At 37.4% G+C, this 24,701-nt stretch overlaps 1 protein-coding gene across 2 annotated transcripts; it reads right to left on the reverse strand.

Moving 5' to 3' along the window:
- Window positions 1-223: 223 nt before the first annotated feature.
- Window positions 224-18,100, reverse strand: pcgf5b (polycomb group ring finger 5b). Of its 2 annotated transcripts, none has more exons than XM_053512149.1 (9): window positions 17,967-18,100; window positions 15,822-16,133; window positions 13,055-13,151; window positions 10,548-10,603; window positions 9,832-9,891; window positions 7,714-7,859; window positions 5,768-5,866; window positions 4,255-4,344; window positions 224-2,253 (listed from the first exon to the last, which is right to left on the reverse strand). In XM_053512149.1, exons 2-9 carry the CDS (start codon window positions 15,931-15,933, stop codon window positions 2,206-2,208), a joined length of 708 nt encoding a protein of 235 aa, XP_053368124.1. In that variant the 5' UTR covers window positions 15,934-16,133; window positions 17,967-18,100; the 3' UTR covers window positions 224-2,205. The 2 variants fall into 2 exon arrangements, with proteins under 2 accessions (XP_053368124.1, XP_053368125.1); XM_053512150.1 differs by lacking the exon at window positions 17,967-18,100 and adding an exon at window positions 15,202-15,266 and having other exon boundaries at window positions 15,822-15,954.
- Window positions 18,101-24,701: the final 6,601 nt, after the last annotated feature.

Genomic DNA, 24,701 nt, shown 5'->3' on the forward strand with positions numbered 1-24,701 from the left:
GTGTAATACAGATTAATAAGGATTATACTATAGATCAGTAAGAACATCTCTGTGCAATCAGATGAGATAGAAAATTGTGAGATTAATAAGTAATCCTATTATTTATATCCTCTTGATCACCATTATTTAGCACTTTGCGTCACATGGCACAGATAAAAGACTAGAATGTCTAGACAACCTGTAGAAATGTGTATAAACAAGAATGGTGTAGAAATCGAAAAAAATGTTACTGGTACCGGAGATAAAAGTGACCAGTGATCTGCACAAACAAGGGGTTTGAGAACATTTAGGAGTATTTGTATTTTCCTAAATATTTTATATTTATTATTTATCTTTTGTTTTTTAGAAATTAAAACAATAGATTATAGGAATATGGGATGAGTGACTCGATGGTCTGTATGATTCTTTGATGCCTTAAGTCTTTAACTGTGTAAATTTAATTTAATGAAAAAGCAGAAACTCACTACTTATTTTCATTTCGCTTTTCAGTAATAATGTATGTGTTTTAGTGTAACTGGATTTTTTTTTTTTTTATTATAGAATTTTTTAAAAATACCAGTTAAAAGTTAGGACACATCTACTCATTGAAGGGCTTTTCTTTATTTTTACTATTTGTAGAAGTATACAGAAGACATCAAAACTGTAAAATGTACAAAGCAAAAAAAAGCTAATTAAAGCAAAATGTTTTAAGTAGCCACCTTTAGAATTGATAACAGATTTGAACATGCTTGGTATTCTCCTAACCAGCTTCATCAGCTCCTCATGTGGAATAATTCTCCAAAAGTCTTGAAGGAGATTCTTTAAATGCTGAGCGGTAATGTGCAAAGTTACTGTGAAAGTAAAGAATTTTGAAGAGCCTAAAGTCCGAAATACTGTGCAGAAGTCTTAAGTCACCTCTCATTTCTTTATATTAAATTAAATTAAATGATTGTAGATTAATTGAGAGAAACTGGATCAAATGACAGGCTGTGAAATGCCTAAAAATATAACAAAAAAATGGTTGCTTATGTAACAATCTCAGCAGCAACCTCGTTTCCACTCTTACAGTATCTGTTCCAACCACTCAGCATTCAACATCACCGGTAAACTAATCACCACTCTCATCATCTGTCATCATCTGTACAGTACATGTTTCCCACTACTGTAGTTTATGCCCTAAGTTTTTTTTATGCTTGCATGATTCATAGGTCACTGTGTGGTTTAACAAACAAAAACATCAATCTGAAATCTACACGTATTATATTCACATTGTTTTTGTTTAACCATGTAATATCATATGTGTCATTTGACAGGTTTGATGTCTTCGGTATTGTTCTACACAGTCGAAAATCCTTTGAACGAGAAGGTGTGTGCAAACATTTGACTGGTATTGTGTGTGTAAATTCATCATTCACCAAGTTTATTTTTCCATACAGTATATATATATATATATATATATATATATATATATATATATATATATACACACATACATAATAAAGATATTTATTTTTTATACATTTGCAAGCACTTTTAATACATGTAGATTTCCAGGATTCACTTTTAAACAAGCAGCGTTTTATCAGTAAATCTAGTGCAAGATATCAGTGCTTTCCTCACTGCTCCTAGTAAGGCTTTCTTCCATGTACAAAGACATGGTTGGAACAAATGTCAGGGGCCACCGTATACCCTGCCATTCTTTATGGTTCAGTTAAAGACAAAAAAAAAGTAGCTTATTTTAATAATAACAACTGAAGATTCTTGGATCTGGTAAGATGCTATTGTGTATTGCCTTACTGGCTAGGAATAAAAAAATGCTGTTGAAATCAGCAAAAAAAAAAAATGGATGTTTAGAAAAGGCACTACTTTAACTACAGATAAAAAAAAAATAAAAAAAAGTTTTGCTGAGCAATTATCTCATAGCATGTGAATTTCCTTGGGTCCATAACTTCATGACTGATCACTTCAACAGTTTTTCTTGTGGACCACCAAATGGAACAAAACACGCATACCAAGCCAGGGTGGGATTAAAGACACATACAGACAGCTACAGTCCCAGCTGTGACGAGAAGTCCGACAATGAGGAAGTTTTAGAACATACAGGGAAATACGCAAAAACTCGAATGAATGGAAAACAATGGTGTGATAAAGTCTCTCTTGTGCAGCATGTTGGTCACTTTTCCATCTTTTGCTGGACTGAGGGAAAGTGCATGAGCCTCAACCGGTTTAGCCAAAGTCAATACGAGGACGATATTCCAGTACCATTGGGTAGGCCTAAAAAGTAAAAAAAAAAAAAAAAAGGGTGAGGGGGGTAAATAAAAGAAACAAGCGTCACTTTGAATTACTGATCATATTTAAACGAGACAAGGAGGGTGCTGAAATTGTCATTGTGTTTAATGAAATACTTAACACCAATTGTTAGAGGCAATTTATTATTAATGAAAATAAAAACAACAGAGGAACTGCTAATTGCACATTATGCAGGGTATAAAGCTTCAAAAGATGTTTTAAACCATTCTGAACTGACAAAAGATGTCACATTACAGAAATGAGACTGGTGCCTAATCAGAGCAAAGGATTTCAGATATATATGAATTAATAAATGTATCTGTGTCAGATTTTCAAATGTAAAGAATAAACGCAAATTTAATTTCAAGAAAATAATACTTTTGTTATGTTTTTAGAATATATACACAAATAATTGTCTTTGAGCCCAGGAAGACTATTTTCTATTTTTAGAGAGATGGAGAGAAAAAGAGAGTGAGAGAGAGAGGGAGAGAGAGAGAGAGCAGATTTATTCCTTGTGTTACTGGAAAGAGGGGAAATGATGTACAGGCTCACACTGACCCAATTCTGTGCCTTTCCAGCCTAATAAGGATTCTGTTAGAATTTCAGGTAGATGTCACACCGTTCAGTTTGATGTGATCCGCAAAGTAACACCATTGTGTTACTACTTATTTGTCATCCAGAATCCTTTTTTTTATTATTTAAATTTTTTACGTAAAACACCTGTACCGCGTTAGTATTGATTTACGAAGCATGTTATGAATGAGGATGGGTTATATTAGTAACAGCTCATTAGTCAACTGCTATTCAGAACACACCGATATATGTAAATTTCAAATGGCATAATTTCAATGTCACTGGTCTGACCCTGACAAACAAAATCCACTCCGCCATTAAAAAAAGATTTTTAAATGCCACGCACATAACCTGAATATAAGTGTAGTATAAAATGGACCAAAACAGATCATGGCATGGAAGCAGGGTAAATATCCAAAGGGTGACCCAGCTTTCGCGCCATTGGTAAGGAGTCATATTTGAGATATCTGAGAGTGGCAGCTGTTAGACAGACCTCAGACATTAGCTGTGTGCTTCCTGTACAGCCGTTTTGGGATTAACACTCACTGAGCTAGATTTAATGCTGTGATGTCTAGGTGGTTAAAATTTTCAAGGTCAAAGAGTTTATTCCTGGATAGAGCCAGCTGTAGGTCAAAACCATGATGCAACCTGGATGCGCTCTTGAGGTCATTGGCAATATACTTACAAGTATATTTCTACATTGGTTGTGAATTTAGATATAATTTTTCCTGACATTTGAATTTCTTCTGAATCAAAATCTGCCTTTTTAAATGCAGTCTTATTGGTGTTAGACAAGGGAAGAAGCAGGTGTGGGGGGAGGGGGGGTCTACTGTATGTGACTAGGTGATGCTCGGCAGGCAATGCGTATAAGTATTACAGAACTCATATATCAATATGTTGTTCATTTAACAAATTAAAATTTTATTTAAAGATTCTGCCCTTTAAGTTACTCACAATCTAAGGTCACTATACTGTACTGTATATCTAAAAGCGATTTCAAAATCTTAAGCCTTTTTTATACTTAAAACAACAAATGTTAACTTTTTATGGATTTTCCTGTCCTGGAGTTCATTTTCTTTTTTTGCAAAAATCAATGATTTTATTAGGCCTTTGCCAAATTTAGCTGTTTTGAAATTCAAATTCTAAACAAATTCAGACCCGCCCTTTACTATTCCTTGTTCCCTCCCCCAGAAGACCAAGCTACCTACAGTAGGCTAAATCTCCTAAATCCTGGTGTAGAAAGATTTTTTTTTTTAGATTGAACTGGGAAAAAAGAAACTTAGTGACCATTGTGAGTTTCTGTCCTTACTGAGCAAAAAAGCTCATATGGATTGGGGAAAATCCATTATTTACATAAATTAAGGTGCAGATTTAATACATGAGAAAAGAAAAAGAGACATTAACACATCTTACATTTTCTCCTCGAAGCCTCCACCTCGTCATGTAGATGAATTCCATGGTGTGATCTTTTCCCATAATCTCCCCATTGCATAGGACGTCTAACTGTAGAGAAGGTTACATTGCTACAATGTGAGCAACTCCTGGACTTCAGCTAAAGAGATACATTCTACTGTGCTAGTTTAGTAAGTTGAATAAAGATACAGCATGCACTCAAGCTAGGTTTACACTTAGGAAACATCAGATCTTAAACCTCAGGTCGGATCGGATCACATATTTTAAGTCATGGTTTGGGTAAAAAATAAAGTAGGGATGAATATAATTTTGCTTTAAATTTTTTACTTACAGAACTTATACATTAGGACACTTATAGCAAGGAACGTTTGTTCATGGTCTCAAATACAAGTAACAGTCAAAGCAATGATGATAGGAAATGTTCCATATAAATAGGGTTTGAACAAGGATCTTTACCAGTTTGACATCATCAATAAGTTGAACAATAATTTGAGGTACATTTAATGTAAGCCCAGCTTTATTCTACAGACAACTATTATTTTATGCACTGTTAGGTTCTACAGTAAAGTCCACAAAGTTTTGGCCATTAACAAAGTTATTGTCATTATAGTTGTCCACTTGTAACCTGAACTTAAAGTTAAATACTGAATATTAATTAAGAGTCCCAATGTAATTGGACAAACTAGTATAACCATAAATAAACCATAAACATAAAGTTTTTTTAACTTGGTTGCAAATCCTTTTCAGTCAATGACTACCTGAAACCTACATCACACAGTCAAAGATTCAGGGCAGGTGATTTACATGGCCATTTGCACACCACAGCAAGTCTTTGCTGTAAATAAGTCTTTGGCTGAATTCAGTGTAGATTTTAGCTCTGTGTCCTATTAGTTTGGAAGCATCTGGCAGGATTTTGAGAAGATAATATAGACACTTTACCTCTTCAGAATTCATCCTGCTGCTTTTCTTAACCATTGCATCCTACATACAAGAGCACCTCTACATGCCCACACCATACATTACTTCCACCTTCACAGATCAGGTAGATGAGACTCACAGATGAGGCTCTGGATCTTGCTCAGTCACCCGCCCATTTTATTCCCATCATCCTGATTGCTGTCTCATGTGTTCATAAAATGTTATTCCAGAATTATACAGGCCTTTTAGGATTAAATTTTATAGATGTGATCATCTTTACTTTGAGGGTTATCAATGAGTTACAGCCTATGGAAACCACGTTGCTGAATGTTCCTCTTGATTGTTGACTTTGACACAGACACACATAAAGTACTTCCTTCATTTAACTAACTCTTTGGACTTCATATTGAGACTTAATGTCCTAATCTAGATGTAAATATGTATTTATTTTCAAATTAAATATACATTGTTGGACAGATAAAATAACAATATCTTTAACAATATCCGAATATCGACTAAACTGTAAAAAACAATGCGTTGCCTGTACAGTAAGTTGACACACACACACACACACACACACACACACACACATTACCTCATAAGAACTTGGAAGCTTTAACTTTAGACTTAAGAACTTCTTGATTGTCCCTACAGTGACACGAGTGGAGCAGCGGATAAATTTCTTCATTAAGCCCTGTAGAGAGAATAAACAAAAAAAACAAATCACACTGTCACAGCGCTATTCCAACATCATGCTATACAGTGAGTAACCATTAGAAGCAATTATCAGCTTCTCTTTACACGACAGAACCTTCTGACTGTCTCGCAATTAAGAACTGCGCAAAAGTGCTGTACAAAAACAGGGTTCTAATGCAATCACCATCCTTATTGTGAGAGAATACAGAATATTAACACACTCGAATGTAGCCAGTGTCTCTAGTGAAGTACAGCAGAGATGATACATGACAAGACGAGCCATTAAAACTAAGCAGGAAAAATCAAGAGCAGGGAGACAACTGGAGAGAGTGAGAGTGTGAATTCAAGGAGTACTCCAGCAAACAAATCTCTGTTTAATGCATTTGTAGTGTATAAGACAGTGTCTTTGACATAATAACCTGCGCTGAGAAAAATACAGGGAAAAAAAGCAATAATTTATAATGGAATTCTAAGGGCAGTTTTGGGGTCAGGCAATAACAGTTTATGCAAAAAAAAGGAAAATAATAATAATACATTTTACATAAGCACAAGGTATTTGCAAATAAAGCTTTAAATCTGTATTATTCATCCTTGTAAAGACAAGGCTACTTTTCCAGTGAGAAGAATTTGTTGCAATGCTTAACCAGCAGTCAATTCCAGCCTGCTCATGCACAGACACCGCAAACGTTTAGGAAAAGAAGCCAGAATCATTTTTCAATGCATTGCTCCAGTGTTGGAAAGACAGCCCCGTAATAAGCCTTGAAATAAGAGTGTAAGTGTTGCAGCTTTGCATGACATTAGGTTACTGACATGTTTTTAAAAGTTTATTGACAAAATTGAACTGAACTGCCCTTCTGTGAGTGATCTGGTTTTACCGGTCTGTGTTTTTCTCACTATAATACAATGTGTTAAAATTCTATTTATTATTATAGATGTGTTAAATGGAGAGTCTCACTTTTAGTGTCGAACAAATAGAGAGGAGTTTCAATCTGCTTATGTTGTACTGGGATTATAAAAAGAAAGGAATTAAGTTTTATTTATCTAATATTTCCTAATATGTGATTATTATACTGTATAACGAATATAAGACCATTAATCCTATGTCTAGACTTAATTAATAATTTCAACTGATTAGTTACTCTACTGGCACGTTTTGCTTTTTTCTAGTACACAAAAACACAACTTAAAATTTATTCATCTTTTATACTGCTTATCCTGTGGACAGAGTCATGAGGGCCTGATTAGAGTGCCAATCCGTTGCAGGGAACCCACACACCAACACACACTACGGGCAATTTGTGAACAGCAATTAGCCTAATCAGCATGTCTTTGGACTGTGGGAGGAAACCCTGGGGAGAACATGCAAACTCTATTCACACAGACATGTGGCGGAAATCGAACCCTAGACCCTAGACTGGAGGTGTGAGGTCACAGTGCTAACCACTACGCCGCCATGTCAAAAAAATTGCCTATTTAGCATACATAAATTAGCAATACCATATACCATTAACATAATAACACTGGTTAGGAATTATATACCAGTAAACTGGCGACAGGATCATGGGCACACAAGTCTCATTTATGCCTGTGAGGAACAAAGGCCAGCCTGTCTGGTCTGTTCCCACAGAAAAGCCGATGCGAGAAGCCTACCACTGAGCCTTCAATGCCCATCAAAGCGGACCAATAGTGTTTCTAATCGGAGTATATATTAACATCTTAATATAATATTTTTTTAAAGGGTTTGTATAGAAAGCTGGTGGCTGACAGAGTCTAGTCATTATGATGAACATACATTAAAAGTGAGGAGAAACACGCATTCATACAAACACCAAAGCAACAGCTAACCTTTACTATATTCTCCCCTATCTGGCCATTGTTACGCAGACAGTCCAGGCAGATGGCTATCTGTGGGTCGTTCCTGTGGTAATCTCCATCGCCACCATCATCGATGTCGTCATCCAACTTCATCCTCTTACACTCAGGGCCGTCATCTGAAATGAGACAGAAGCCCTTTAATGACTGTGTACACACATGCAGCAATACAGACCTGTGAGTAGAAACGAGGGAATAAAATGAGATGGACATACACACGTAGTATGCATGATATGCATTATTTTCACCTCGGTTGAATGAATTAACCCGACATCAAACCCAATCGAAAGCCCGACAATCGTTCTGCTGAACTGAACACATTCGCCGTTCCGATCGAGCAGCCGTGCCTTTCACCAATTCTTCCTTTCAAATTAGAACGGCGATATACAAGAAGACGCACTTGGGGGACATGAAGAGGAAAGTAATTACACAATCATTAAGAATTGCTTACAGCTGCACACTCTTTATGAGCTGTCATGGAGATTGAAGCCTTCAGGAAATTCTGTGTGGCTGCTGCGCGATTGGGTAATTCAGTGAGTAAATGCGTGGCAGGAAAACAAAGCGGCTTTTCTAACGTTCAATAATAGGACAAGCCATGTTTCTGCAGACCGCAACGGATTTTTCAGACCCCGGGTTGTGATGTATAAAATATGGGCGAGCATTAACGCGGTACGTCTTCCTTCTAGCAGACTCAAGGCTTTATTTAACGTCTGCAGACTGAACCTGACAGCAAGCTGGAACAACATGACCATGACATTAAATCTCTAGCCTGGTCAGTTCTAGTCATCACAACCACAAAGACATCTAGGGTCCTAATCTTGCTTGAGACTATACCTACAAAATTGAGCATGCTTTCACATGAGAATGCACCCAATGAGTCAGTGGGTAACATACAGTAAGCTATAGCTTAGTCATTTGTAACTGACTGATTGCTTCCTTAGCACACCTCAGTGTGGTGAGATGAAGACAGATACTGTATAATCAGAGTTCCTTAGAAATAGCTGCCTACTGTCACCCTTAAAATCGAAATGTAACACTCCCACAGGCATCTAGACTAGGGTCTATGCCAGGTGACGCTCAATCACAGCTTTATCCTTTAATATATAGTGCACAGACATTCATGCTATAAACAGCGTACGGGTCAATCTAAAAGCGATCTTACTGACATCCCATAACGTGAACCAATTTAATCACTAATTGAGCAGTGAACAGTATTGCAAATCAAGTTGACAACTTTAGGGGTAACTTATACCACTGCCCTTCTAAACTGTTAAATTCCGAGTTTATTTTTTAAAACAGCAGCAATCTAACGCACTAGGTAATTGTTTCTGTGATACAGGAAAAGGTAGGCCAATTATAAGAAACAAAAAGATATGTTCACACTACCAGCTTGTAGCGGCTTAAATCTAATTTTTTTTCTTGGTCAGATGATGTGATACAGATCTGATTTTTTTTGGTCAGTCTGGTTTTTCAAAATTTATCTGAGTCACTTTCATATGTGGTGTATTTATATGTTACTTTTATATGTATACTGCATATGCATAGTCACTTTCATAGGTATACTCCATGGTATGTGGATGTCATCAGGCGGCACTAACAGAGTGGGGATTTTATTCCGACAGTGGAGGACAGTGCAGAAAGTAGTCAGTGGAGAGAAAGTGAAATCTTTGATTTAGTGGATATTTGTGCCAATGAGTCAAGTCTGAGCAAACCTAGAGAGAAGCTACAGAAATGGCTTACAGAAGTGCCTTATGTCAAAATTTAAGGAGCGCATGTGTGGCGTTTCAGAGGGAACTGAACAACATGAGTTGATAATGACAATAAGGACTGATAGCGACTATAACGTCAATGATAAAGTTATTTTGTTGATGCCCCACATTAAATGCCTGTATATACAGTAGGGTATATTTAAAAAGTATAACCCCATACTTTACATAATTAAAAAAAATAATAAAGATTTGGCAAGGTGCTATAAGGTGATATAAGTGTAATCTAACACATACATGCGGTTATATATAAAGAATTAATTTTGTCGTGACCACATCTATCTCGTTCTCCAAAAATCTCAACAGGACAAAGAGGTGTGCTTACCGCCATTGTTTTCTTTTGACTTGTTCTTTTTCCAGAATTCAATCTCCTGTTGTTCTTCCTCTGTACAGAAAAGAGAAAACCCAAAGACAGAAAGAAAATCAAAGATGTTTTTAAATGCATAACTAATCAATCGACTCCCTGCTCGGTCTCGCAAAATTTCTTAGTTTATGTTGTCAGCATCTAACTACTACATCACCTTAATGAAACACTTTAGCTTTTACGAGCGACTCTCTAATTACGTCATCTGTTGTATATGCGTGATAAAGAATCTCAACATGCTTTGAGACTAATGAAATACAGTTTTGCTGAAATGTTATATTAAATTTATATACGTTATAATATATACAAGCCATTAAAGTGGGAAATGCGATTTTTTGCTGAACATATGCTTTTGTTTTTTGTCTTTTATTTATAATTTATTTGTAAATTAATCTCTAAATCAGAATGTTTCTTTTTCGAAACAGCACAGCATTTTTATTCTTTTGGGTGGGATTTCTATTTTTGCCTTATTGCACATGGATAACTGTAGGAAACAGTGCAAGTAACTGGCCTTCACCAGGTTTAAGAAAAATCTAACATTAATAAACATAAACATTTTTCCTACAGGCTTCATAAACTGGCCCTGATAAGCTCATTACCAGTGAGTTTTAGATAAACTGCCTTAGAGATGATCGCTCTCAGATGTTGTTAATCGAGAAGTAATCGAGTGCACTTACTTTCCCGAAGTCCAGGCACAAGCTTGAATATGATTTCTTCTAACGTGTTGTCCAACCTTTAAAAAACACGACACAGTTAAAGGCTGGACACGAAAAAAAAGGAAAAAAATTACACAACAAGCCATATAACTACCGTCATAAAAATAACATTTGTGTTGATGTAACTAAGGTCCTTCACAGACACACACACCGGAACAATATATTGTGGTTATTACATTTATACAGTCTACACAGATCCAGGGCTGCACCTGTGTGTGTGTGTGTGTGTGTGTGTGTGTGTGTGTGTGTGTGTGTGCGGACAGAGCATCGGGGGTGGTGAAGCCTCACAGCTGAAACATTGGCAACACTTAGAAGTGCAGCTGTTGCCTGGAATGCATCTCTGTGAATACCAAATTTATTGCATAGACTCCCGTACTCACACTACAGGCCTGCCCAGTTGCATGCAGATACGGCTAGACGACTTAGCGTCAACTGAATTACATGTGAAGCAGTCTATGAGAAATCTTTAGCAGCGTTCCCAGCAGTCTGGTGTCAACCTTAGTTCACTCATAGTGGATGCTCAGAGTCCGAAATCTGACTGAGATTCAATTCCTGCTACTGGTGCTAAAATGTACAGATGCAAACATATACAAATGTGTGAGCTGTTAGCTGTTCCTCAGGTTAGTGATAACAAGATGAAACTTGAAACAACATAAAAGAGGTCGTTTGCTGTAGCACGGCTGTTTCAGCTCTTTTGTTCTTTGTAGTTACTGTATACCAGGGATGCATCAATACCTTCTTTTGAGACGTGGTATGAGTGCATGCTTTTTTTTTGAACTCATCAAAACTGATATTGATACTAAAACAAGTAACTTACTGTACTTACCTGGAAAATCATAGAATATTTTTTTTCAGGGATACATGCATGTCCATGCACATACACTTTAACACTCACTCTTTTAAACATCCGATAGTTGATTTTGTTATATATACTTAACAAAGGAGATTTATTGTCTTCTAAATATTTACCTACATGTTGCCATATGTTTAAATTACAGTAAGTAAGCATGGTTATTATTGATGCATTCTCATTATAGATGCATCTCCAAAATTGACGATTTAGCTGAGCTACTGTACATTTATACATGGCTTGTTGGTTGACAGCTCTAATATCTAATATCAAAAATCTTATATTGTGGGCCATTAATTCCATCACATTATTTTGGAACTACAGGACACCCTGATACAACAAAATCAGGATGAGGGTTTTTGGGCCCAATCACCAATCGCTGATCCCAGACATCAGAATCGTCTGATACCGATCACCGAGTGCTGATCACAGGTGTGTGGGGGTTATTGGGATCTTCCATTTAAAGTGTTCAATTTAGTGTGTAGTATTGTTTATTTACTTATACCAGTAATTTTACCAGTAAAAAAATAATTATTCTAAACTACAGTTTACAAATATAATTAAGATCTAAGAAAGCATTATGAATTGAAAATGTAAGAATTTCTTTAAATTAAACATTTTAAATTTAATTGAAAATGATTTACTGAAAGGCAACATCTTTCATTCCTTAACTAGAAGGGCTCTCACAAATGCAGAAAGGCATCCAAAATGCGACTGTGACTGCCCCACACTCACTCCTTATAACATGAAGCACATGGAACGATGAATAACAAATCGAAACTCTGCTACTCATTAGTAAGCAGCGAGGGCAGGCATTTCTTTATAAATATCAGAATTTCTGCATGTTTAAGAGACAGTCTATTCCTCTTATCATCCAGAATGTGTGCAGCCATGCTGAATAGTCACTGTCAGCTCTCATGCATGGAGCAGTAAAGCAAACCCGGGCTGCCTCGGCCAGAGCTGGGAGCCACTCTTTATTTCTCATTATTATTTTTGTGAAAATGGTTTTAGTCTTTTTACTCTCTGCAGAGTTGGGCTCGAGCTTGTTGAGGGCTTCTGCTGTGGTTGCTTGAGTGAGGATCAGATAACTTTTCATACTCAAATTACTCACAGTACGTTGTTAAGCGTTTTTTTCGTGTTAAAGCTTTCGGCAGATATTCTTCCAGGTTGTTTTACATTAGACAAAAGCATTGCATAGTGCAAATTTGTCATCTTTTAAAAAGACTTGGTAATATTCTCCGACAGGCGTCGGGATTTTGATCTGGCTGTTACTCATGTGTTTTGCATCGTCACAATAGTATCGGTTTATTTGATCGGCCAGTTGAGGGACAACCGATCTGTAAAGATTAAGTGATTACTGTATGACCGATTGTAATTCTCCCTTGGAATTTACCTAGTAAAGTATAACGCTGCAGCTAAAAGGGAGCAGATCCAGCTGGGGGAGGGCAAAAAAATGTTGGGGTTGTTTTTACTAAAAATGGAATTTACTACACAGGCTGTATACAGCTCTAAAATGTACATATTGCTGCTTTAATATTCTTATTGTTTCTCCTTGGAGATATAAATGTATAGCAGATATATGTAACCATTTCTGTAGTTATTATCCACAACGTCTTACCTTAACATTTCCAGTGGGTTCGTTTCATGGACTTGGATGCCACATTTCGGACAATCGTTGCTGTCTTCGAAATGCTGGACGATGCAACTTTTACAAACTGTCAAGAACAGAAAAGGAGAATTAGAATGAACTTTTTGCAATTTAGTGAAGCTGCTATGCACTTATGAATGAATAGGAACATTTTACTATTAGTTTTAATAAAATTAAAAAAAAAAAGCATTCTGTGGGAAACCTTACCATGAATAGGAACATTTTACTATTAGTTTTAATTAAGAAAAAAAAGCATTCTGTGGGAAACCTTACCACTTTCTTCAGGCAAACAGATTTTACTGACTAAACGTCTGAATCTCACAAAGAACATTTTGCTCTTTGTGCCATTGGTATAATCTCTTATATTATCCTTTTAAGATTTACAGTTTCTGGGAACTTCATTGTCTGCATCTGGAAGACTGAAATCTGCATATCTATGTGGTGTGTAAGTAAACTAAGCCTTGGGCTTGAAACTGAGATAAAGGCCGGAGCTGCATCCTATTCACGGCGCCAACTGCATGAGTACACTACATTACGCTCTCTCTCTCTCTCTCTCTCCCTTACTCTCTCTCTCACTCTCTTATTCATACACACCATAACAATGAACCGGGCTTTTTTCCCCCTAAATAGCTAAAAACACACATTTAGCTTTTATTAATTTTCAACTCATTTATGTGAAAGACAGCTTACAAATAATAAGGGCAGAAATATACAGAATGTTCTATGGAAAGAGGGTATATATATACAGTAAAAGTTCTTAGGCCTTTACCCTTAGTTCTTAGCAAACTATAGTGTGTATTACCTTCTGGCTGTACACTTAGGAATAAACCTATACATCATGCATGCCCAGTAGTGGCTCTGTTTTCACACACTCACCCAGAAGTCACAATCGGAGTCACACCTGACCAGATTTATAGGCAATAATAAGCAGTGTACAAACAACACTAGCTGCTGATTCATTCTAAAGCACTTCTCACTGCTACAGGATAAGCAAGTTAAGGAGAGAGAAAGACAGAGAGAGTGAGAAGGAGAGAGAGGGGGAAAAAAAACCTAAATCATCCTATCAAACACAAGACTTCACAACAAGCCTTTGTATTGAAATAGAAGCCTTGTTGTTTGTCTTTCCCCTTTGGATTACAGTTTGTGAAAAGATAAGAAACCGACTCCTACAAACAAATAATTGGAACACAAAACACTCATTGAAGGTGGAAAGACATTTGTTGTCATGGTGACTGGGGCTCCAGATATCCGCGTTCACCCTGAGGACTGCAGATGTGTGCATCTACAAGGGCACTTTCACCTTTTACTATTCCATCAAAACATCAAGAGGTGTAGAATAAAACACACATTGAGTATGTGCCGGGGTAAAGAAGCACAAACACAAAGCTCAAAATCTTTAGGAGCAATTATACGTGTGGTCTCTTGAATTATATTGCACAAACATGATGCTATATGTCAGAAGGAATGTCCTTAAAGACATAATACATGCATCAGTTATAATAAAGTGAATTTCAAAATTACTGGCACCCGTCAAGTGATAAAATAATATGTACAAGGATTCAAAATACTGTAAATAGTAAACTTTATATAAACAATCACATTAGCTTGTTTTTTAAAACCCTTTAAACTCATAAGTCCCCTTAGTGGTTTCAGAATCTTGTAATTACCTCCACTGCCATTATTGCACACAGTATGCCAAAAGTTTGTGGACACCTGATCATCACACCCATGTGAAAACTATTGACACAAAGTTGAAACCACACAATTGCACAGGATGCTGTAGAATTACAAATTTACTTCAGTGAAACTTAAAGGCCCAAACCTGTTCCAGCATAACAATATCCCAGTGCACAAAGCGAGCTCCATTTAATAAAAAATTGTTTGTCAAAGAATGTCCTTCACAGACCCCTGAACAGCCTCCTCACCTATCAGGGCCTGACCTTATTAATGCTCTTGTCGCTGAATGTGTAACTCCCCATAGCCGCACTAGGGAAATCTAGGGGAAAGCCTATGTGTTATTGTAACACTTAAAGCAAAACTGAACTCATTTATTTTGATGTATGTTTTATTCATTTTCATAATAGTTTTATAAATGGTGCCAATAATTCTGTAGTCACCTGTAATTCCATACATAATGCTCCAATAATGGGGTTGTCCTCAGGAGGCAAGAGAGATCTTGGCACTGTAGCAAAAGGATTTGATAACAACAGTGAAACAAGAGTGAAATTCAATGAAATACAGCATGGACCCCTAACACAGTGACACGCCGGTGTTTTCAGATCAGATTTCCTGAGAACTACAAGCCTTGGTTAGTTCCCTTCCTGACTTAAATGTATCACTTAGATCACATTGGTGGACAACAACTGCACAAGGAAAGGAGTTTGGAATATTCTGAAAATGGCAACAAGCACAATGTCGTATTCCTAAGATTATACTTCTCATACTTGCTCCACAAAGTCTGTTCTTTTAATGGTTAGATTGCAATACCTACTGGCTAAATTAAACTGTTGACTGAATCTCTCTTAGGCCCCTGTGGCCTCATATAGAAATATTTATTTTAGTATAAGAATGGCCCTACATGTCAACTGGGCTCCCCAAGGGATAATAAGTGGAGCCTGATGAAGGAGTTCTAATAGGAATGGAACACAGCATTAATCTCAGGGTGACAGCAAGCCTGCCTTGGCAATCTCTGTTGATGCCTTTAAAAAAAATCTCTTTGTAAGGGCAAAGCACTCACAGGTATGCAGGCACTCTGTCACGGTGGTCGGCTTGATCAGGTAGCCTTTACACACATAACAAGTGATGAAGTGGTTGAACTCCTTGACTAAGTGCTTCCTCTGAGTGCCCATTTTCACCTCGCGCAGGTGGAGGGATATTGGAGGTTCCGTGTAGGGTGTGGAAGATCTACGGAGTGAACAGCTGAGGGTAGACCTCAAAGCACAGCTCTGCCACAGAGCGCCTTGGCATTACGCCCTGGCATGTTCGGCCTTCGGTGACATCATGATATCACGTGTGCTGTCATTGTGCTCCTTTGATATCTGTCGGATACCTGAAAGAAAGACAGAGATAAATATATACATTGTTTATACTCCTTTTACACTGCACATTCTGTGCGATTCATACATTTTATATATTTCTATTTTAATTACATTATATTGTAATTAAATGAATTGTAGATTTGTATATTTATCTCAAATTTAAAACTAAATTTTGCAGTTTTGCATGAACAGTTGTATAAGCATTTCACTGAATATTATACTGTGTATGGTTACGTACATGACAAAATTTGAATTTTGAATTTGAGTTACACCCTTGTGGCCATGTTTTAGACAGCATTTTTTTTTTTAGCTGACTCATCTAAATCAACTTGGAAAACTATCTATTTTTCAGATCACTTATACAGTGTCACGACAGAACATGCTTGTATGAGGTGCCAACTTATCGCTGGACACACACACACAATCATACACTACAGGTAATTTTGGAACCCTAATCATCCTACAGTGTATGTCTTTGGACTGTAGGAGATACTGAAGTACCTGAAAGAAACGCACAAGGCACTAGGAGTGATTCAAACCCTCGAACCAGGAAATGCGAGGCTTTTTCTTCTTTTGGCTGCTTCTGTCAGGGGTCACTACAGCGGACGATTAATCGCTGTCTAAATCTGTCTACTACATATTACTTTGTCACTCCAACCTCCTGCAAGTCCTCCTTTACTCCTCCTCTTCTTGGTCTTTCCTCTTCTCCATCTCTAGCATGCTCCTCCTGATAAATCCCTCATCCCTCCTCTGCATGTAATCTGGCCTCGTTAACTTTGTCCTCAACCTGCACTGTCCCTCTAATATGTCCCTCATTCCTTACCCTGCCCATTCTTGTCACTCCCAAAGCAAATTGCAGCATCTTTAGCTCTGCCATATCTCCAGAAACAACAAGGCTAAATCGCTGTGCCTACAGGGAAGTAACAAAATGTACCTATCTATTTGTTTTTTTTGGTTATTTATAACTGTTACTTTCTGTTCAAAATTGTAACAATTGCCATACGCGCAGGTGCGTGCAGCGTTAAGCCCCGCCCACTTGAACAAACCGAAAGCGATATGGCCTCTCGTTCTCTCTCTCACACAGAGCGTTTAGCGGGAAGCTTAGTACACACACAGTACACAGAAACAGTGCGCTAAAGGAGTACACACCACAGGTGCCACAATACTACTACTAATAAAAACAACCAGTATTTAGTACACGGTCACTCAGGGATGTTGTCGTTCTTACCCTTTGATAGTACAAGCCGACGACATACAATTTGAAAATACAAAAAAAAAAAAACAGGGGCGTGAACTCTGTAAACTTCCAGGAAGACGGGGTTAGAGGGTTAGAGTTTGACAGCAGTCTGTAATCTCGGCCTTAGCATGACACACCAAAGTTTAAGGCTCAATACAAGGCTGAAAGTTTGTCAATATAATTTCAACTCAAAATCATATCTCTGTTATTTTTTAGTTATAGTGTTTCAACATGATTAAAGCGGACATATCACTCACGTCGTGAAACAGCAGCAACAGTAACACTGCCTGCTTGTTTAGTTTATTTTCGTGCATTCTGTATTTATCACCTCCGTCCAAAATAACACTCTTAAAGCGAATCAGTGTGTGTGTGTGTGTGTGTGTGTGTGAGAAAGAGAGAGAGAGAGAGAGAGAGAGAGAGAACGAAGCCCCGACTAGTTAAAGTCCTGCTAGTGAAGCTGTCACCTCACAGACACACACTCATGCCCTGGAAACTCTAGACATGTGTACACCCGATCGCGACTGAAACTTTACTACACCGGGTACCTTGGAAGAGGAAACCGCTGATCCGTCATGGCTGGGGGAGTTTACCGCGCAGTGTGCCTTACCTTGTGAGAGATCACGCGTCCTCCTCCTGCATGGTGCTGCGCAGTAATTTAGCGAGCGTGTGCTGTAGATGTGACATGCGGAAAAGTCTGCGGGGAGAAGGAAGGCGGAACTGCTCGCTGTGTATGTGTGTGTGTGTGTGGACGCAGACGATGATGATGATGGGGATGATGAAGGGCGGGGCGGAAGACTCGTGTTTACGCCGTGCTGCTTGAGCGCTGAGACTCTGATTGGAGCCAAACTGGGGCGCAGCTGATGTCGTAACGGCGGGCTATACGAGGCCAAAACATCTGTTAAATATGTTTGTTTTTGTCAGTGCACGTTCATTAAAGATGTATTCAGTTTATCTTATCGAATTTGTTTCTTTCATTTTCATGTAGACATAAAACAAATGAAATGCTTTGGAGATATGAAATAAATACGAATCAGACATATAGAAGTTTTTTTTTATTATTATTTCCAAATTGCATGGCTTGCGGCATTTTGGACAATACCAGAAGCATTACCGAATATTTATTTATTAATAAAATTCTATTAGATTATGAATATTATTATAAGAATTAAAAAAAATAATTTTCGTCTTCATTCATTAAAATTTCGTCTTTACTTCTGCCCTACATAAGCTCAACTTTGATAAAAAAAAATTTTTTTTAATTGTTACTGTTTGTTTTATATCTTTTTGTCAGCCATGTTTTTTCCTCCTTAAATGTTATAATGAGTTTTAGTCACTTTTAGAAAATGGTCAGAGATGTTAAAATACTTTAAACTATTTATTTTGGAAGTATTTGCCATATTATACAATTTGTTTTAATCAAATAAATAATGTAAGCATTTAAGCAGGCTTAGTGGCTCCGTGTTTGATTCCCACCTCCGGTATGTGTGCAAGGACTACATGATCTCCCTGTGGTTGGTGGGTTTCCTCCGGGTCCTCTGGTTTCCTCCCACAATCTAAAGACATGCAGATTAGGCTACTTGCCATTCCCAAATTTCCAGTAGCAGTGAATGAGTATGTGAGGGTGTGTGACGTGATGGATTGGCACATCCACCTCGTGCCCTAAGTCTCCTGGGATAAGCTCCTGGCCCTGTATACAGGACAAAGCGGTATAGATAATGAGCAAGTAAGCATTTACACAATGGCAATATTCAGCCATAAAAATTTTTGTTCCATCCATAATAGAGATTACTTACCGAGTGTAACCAACAATACACACTGTGCTGGGTATTGTGATTCTTCAAAGTAAAATGTAAGCTGAATCATCTTTAATAATAACCCTCAGGCTAAATTTGTTAATTTATAATATTGGACAGATATCTTTTTGTTTATATTTCTTTCTTTCTTTTATTTTTTTAAATAATTTTCTCTAGCTGGGATAAGGGTAGATGGCTGACAGTACACACAAAACAAACAGCTTCAAACTGAATTTAGTGCAAAAGGGAACAGGATAAAAAATATAACAATTAACCTTTGCCACTGGATTAGTGAGATTTTTTCAGTAGAAACTTTTTAAATTGCACCTATTCCTCGAAATTAAGCTTTATGCAATTTAATATGCTTACTTTTGAAATTTTAATTTTATTAAACCGTGAAATCTTTGGACAATGTTAAAGTTAAAAAATGTTTATTTCACTTTGAAGGCACTATCAAGAGAAAGACTTCAAAACAGTTCACTGGAAAATCATTTCTTTGTTGTTATCATTTCATTCAAAAAAACATTTCATCAAAGTTCAAACAATTTATTAAAATTCAATAACTTTCAACATTTTGAGCTTTAAAAGGTTTCAAACAGTAACAGGAAATTTCAATAATTTCTAGTAAATTCTAGTAAATTTCATGAATATCAGAATGACAGGGAGATATGGCATGAATGGAATTTGAATCATTTCCTCATGATATAGATTCTACAACACATTGAAAATATTTCAAGATTTTGGTCCATGTTGCATTTCCATGCTCCTATTCTACTACATCACAAAAGGTGTTTTTATTGGATTCAGATCTGGTAACATGGCTCCGCAGGACCTCTGTGGGTGTGTTGTGTTGTCTGGCACAGGATGTTGGCAGCAGATCCTTTGGATGTTGTGGGTTGCATGGTGAGGCCCCCATGGACCGGACTTGTTTGTTTGGAGCCTTCCATGAATGCTTGATCAGATTGGGATCTGGGGAGTTTGAAGGCTGGGTTCAGGCTCTTTGCCTGCTGACCATCATGCATGGTGGGCTGTAGTGCATTGGGTGTTCCGGTACCTTTCTATCCTGGCCTTTTTTGAGCAATTTGTGATGCATTGAATTTTATGTGAGATCAGACTGAATGGGCTGACTGTTGGTACGCATAGTATGTACAATACATTGCAAACACCACATACTATGTATTGAAAAAGGGTTCTTTTCACTGAAACTAAGGGGCCGAGCCCCACTCTTGAACTCCTGGTGATGTAAGGCTGGATGCAGCTGCTTGGCCATGGAAACTCATTTGGCCCAGTTGGTAACCTATGTACTATGTGTCTCAGCATTCTGCTCTGTGATTTTACATGACCTACCACTTCGACAGCTGATTGGAGTTTTCCAATCGCTTCCACTTTGTTTAAAATACCTCTAAAAGTTGACAGTGGAATATTTAGTAACAAGGAAATTTCACGAATAAACTTATTGCACAGGTGGCATCCTATCACGGTGGAATTCACTGAGCTCCTGAGAGCGACCCATTTTTTCACAAATGTTTGTAGAAAGCGTCTGCATGTCTAGGTGCTTAATTTTATACACCTGTAACCATAGAAGCAATTAAAACAATTTTAAAGCAATTTAAAGTTATTTTATATCAAAAACAATACCAACAGTGATGATTCGAGTCATATCCAAGTTAGAGTTCTTAATGCTTTACCACAACTGTTGCTTAAGGAGCACAGCACACAGGACATGGTCACCATTCCTCCAATGTGTTTCTTGGGTGTGACCGGGACTTTAGGGGAACCAGCTGAGTGAGATATGGCTACCCCATAGCAGCTGTGAGAAAGGCTTGTTTTTAGAAATCCATACATTAACTTCAAAGGGCTTGATGGGAATAAAAATAGAAACTAAAACCCAGCACATAACTAGACAGGGTAGCCCAAAAGTTTGGGTGTATTAGCATTTTTTTTATATGAAATTTGATATTTATCTTTTTATTTTCCACCCAAAAGAGCTTCTAATCTAACAATATAAGCAAGAATAGAACCAGACTTAACACCACTTTTTTCTTCAGGGAAATCTGAAGCCAGAAGTTTTGGAAGAAACAACCCAGAACAATCATTGCATTAAAGGAAGAAATTTGCTCTGCATGCAACAACATCAGTTTTCATGCATTATGTTTTTGTATTCAGCGTATACATGGTGAAATATTATAGGATATATAAGTGGTGTAAGCATTTGCAGTAATTTATACTGTTGAATAGATTTTACATATGGATTCAGATTTTTTAGAAGCACTGTGTAATTATCTTCATATTAATATATTAATATCCTGAATTAAATACCTTTTAAGATCCAGGGAGAAAAGATGCACCATTATTACTTGACAAATTGGATAGAGTTGCTTACAACAACACAACATCTTTTTTACATCTATACACTTTTTCTGTTACATTATTAGCTTTTTTTGATGGAATATTCATTTACAACAACATCAAAATCTAGTGCAGTTTCAAAGAAAGTTATTAATCACCACCCCTAGCCACATTTGCTTTTGACAGCACTGATGATAAATGAGGATCAGCAAGTTCAAGCTTCATACAGCTTGTGTCAAAGCTAAAAAAGTGCTGCCTCAAAGAATTGGTGGGTGGGAGAGAATCTGACTCACCAAAGCAAGGACATCACCATAAGTGCCTTGTGTTTTCAGGAGGTGTGTGAGCCACAGTAAAGACCTTGGTAATACCCAAGAGAGCTATCACTGCATAGAGCTTGCCTCACTGAAGGGGGATTTTTCACCATCTTTGAGTTTCTAAGGTAAGCAATGCTAAAAAATAATATCATGTAAAATCAATTTGTTCACTTTAGCCTTGTGCATTAATACTGCAGGGAAAAAGAAAGTTGAATACAGGTGTAATACAGTGGAGGCCATTAGTAACTGCACTTGTTACCAGTGCATAAACAATGGGCATTGTGTTTAGGTAAAAAATGCCTCCATTAAAGACATACATATGGTTTATATGCTCATATATACAGTACATTCACCATATGGGTAATGGTAATGGGTTATAATGGCTGCTCATTTGGCAAGGGGTGTATGATTGATTTCAAAATGCATGCAGATTCTGTCATTGTTGTGAAAACTATTAGCCAAAATCATCAATCCCATGAAAGTAGGATAATCATAAAAAATCATTTTGTTGCAGGCATTCAACCTTCCAGTCATCAGTGCTGGACCTTATCCACTGCTGTGATAGTGATAGACTGAAAAATATAGCTGCGTATCAGAACAAACCAACAGCGTCAAACCATTACTTTATGTGTGTTAAAATCTTCTGCTTGGGAAATTGCTTAGAAATAGTGAAGTACTGCTGAAGAGCAGACCATAAATAAACAATTAAAAGGATAAAAGGAATACATTTAACAGAACGACCTCAAAGGGGTGAAGGCCACAAGAAGCCCACAAGAAGGCCATGTAAAACATTCAAAGTGATGGGAATATGGTTAAACTCAGCGTAATGCAAATTGTCTAAAAAATGGGTAGAAATGCATAGGGTAAACATTCAGGTGCTTTGGCCAGTCCCGTTGCATTGGTGTTAAAATTTCTCCTAGTTAGAAGCATTGGAACTTTACAATCCTTGTGAGAAACAGGGCCAAGATCTAACTAAATACCTTAAATCCTTAGGCAGTGCTCTTATGTTGCAACTTGACAACTTGAAAGTAATAATTTTTACTATAAAACTACCCAGTATGTTAATGCACACACTTAAATTGACTTCTGGCTAAACATAATTCGTCTATGTTTACTTACTGACACATTCACTGTTTATGCTCAGCTGTCGCTATTAATTCTAAACTTGACAGACTTGAAAAACCATTCTGTTTATTATAAAAAAAATCATATACTATAAGTCACATTATGTTATGCCTCTATTTGTCACATGCCCATATATTTTTTCTTTGCATGTCCCCGACTCCATATGCGCTTGGACCGCAGCTTGGGGGCTAGGGTCCAAGCACAGTGCCCTGGAGTGGACCCCTGGAGCGGACATGGTTAAGGGTCTTGATCAAAATACCACAATAGCATCCTGGTGGAGCTGTGGCTTAAACCATCGACCTTCTGATCAGTAACCCAGCACTTTAACCTACTGAGATACCATTTTTTCTTAAATATAAAAAAGTGGCATAAAAGATTAAGGAAAACTAATAAAACAGCTGATGCAAAAATTTCTTGTACATCATTCCTACCGTATTTTGGCACTGCAGCCATCATCACTGTTCTCTGGAATAGAGGTGCAAGCCCGCTGTAGAAATGATGCGCACATTTGTCTGCTCAGCATTTCCCTCATTAATAAACATACCACACATAGCAGCACCTCTGCTGTGCTCCAGTAAGATTAATTCAAGTGTGTGTGCGTGAATCAAATTAAATATACAGCAATTTAGATTATAACTGAAAAAGTAAAAATAGGTTTTACTTTTACAGATTAGGAGTTTATTATATGGTATGACTTCTGGCTAAAGTTTTAATGTAAATGCAGTACAATCAATGTTTTGCTACTCTTTTAGGTGTGACAGATTCGGTATACTGATGGAGCCCCACTCCTTGGATTTGTTTTCTGGAGAAGACAATGAGCTGGATTGTGTTAAGGTGAGTCATATGCCAAGGGAATTCTTAGCACGGGACTAAAGTTTTGTTCAAAATATAGAGACATGAACATGTGCTGCTGTTGAGAAATATTGTTTTTCTATTAAGCAGCGCGATGCTGAATTTAATTCATTAGTATCCAGTGAGAGATTCTCTTCCAAAGTTTCGTCTCATTGCCCGCCAGCAGCTCATTAAGCCATCAGCTCTTTGCTTGCTACTAATGAAAAAATGCTGGCCAGTGAATAAATTAAACAAATAAACCAGTAGATAGCAGCAGTTACTCTCATTAGTGTTGAAAAATGGGTTTGACTATAATCATTGACAGTTGGGCCCAAGTGCATGTTAACGGTCATCTCACAGATATGAATGGGTTTGTAAAGATCATAGATTTATCCTACGTCCTCCAATGTTTTTATAGTCACATGCACTTATAATTCAAAGTATTATATTATTAATGATAAGGAGTCCAGCTAATTATTTATTTTTCCAGTTGTATGGAGCATACGTATGTGATGAAAGCTTTGACAAGAAGTTTGGTATGTTTCCTCTTGCCATGTCAGCACCTGTACCTGTGTCAGCACTAAGTTCATATTTCATATTCTAGATTAATCTTCAGAGAGGCATGCCGTAGCAGCTCTTTGTGGTGACAGGTTCAGGGCTCACACGTGCTTTTCAGTGGCTAAATCGGTAAAAAAAAAAAAAAAAATCCCTTGCTGAATCTTTCCCAGCAGGGGCCTCCAAATGTGCTGCATTCCACATCTCTCTCTCTCTCTCACACACACACACACACACACACACACACACACTCTCTCTCTCACTCTCTCTCTCTCTTTCTCTCCCTTACACACACACACACACACACACACACACACATACACACACCCTCGACCGCAGCTGTCCTGTCCAAGACATGAGAACAGCCCACATACT

Source organism: Clarias gariepinus, chromosome 14 (assembly GCF_024256425.1).
Source record: "Clarias gariepinus isolate MV-2021 ecotype Netherlands chromosome 14, CGAR_prim_01v2, whole genome shotgun sequence".
Taxonomy (NCBI): domain Eukaryota; kingdom Metazoa; phylum Chordata; class Actinopteri; order Siluriformes; family Clariidae; genus Clarias; species Clarias gariepinus.

Coding starts and splice junctions, on each gene's coding strand:
- pcgf5b (XM_053512149.1), bottom strand. CDS start 15,933: ATGGGCACTCAGAGGAAGCACTTAGTCAAGGAGTTCAACCACTTCATC. Junction 9,892..10,547: donor TGTGCCTGGACTTCGGGAAA/GTAAGTGCACTC, acceptor TTTTCTGTACAG/AGGAAGAACAACAGGAGATT. Junction 2,254..4,254: donor GGAGGCTTCGAGGAGAAAAT/GTAAGATGTGTT, acceptor TTTACTTTTTAG/GCCTACCCAATGGTACTGGA.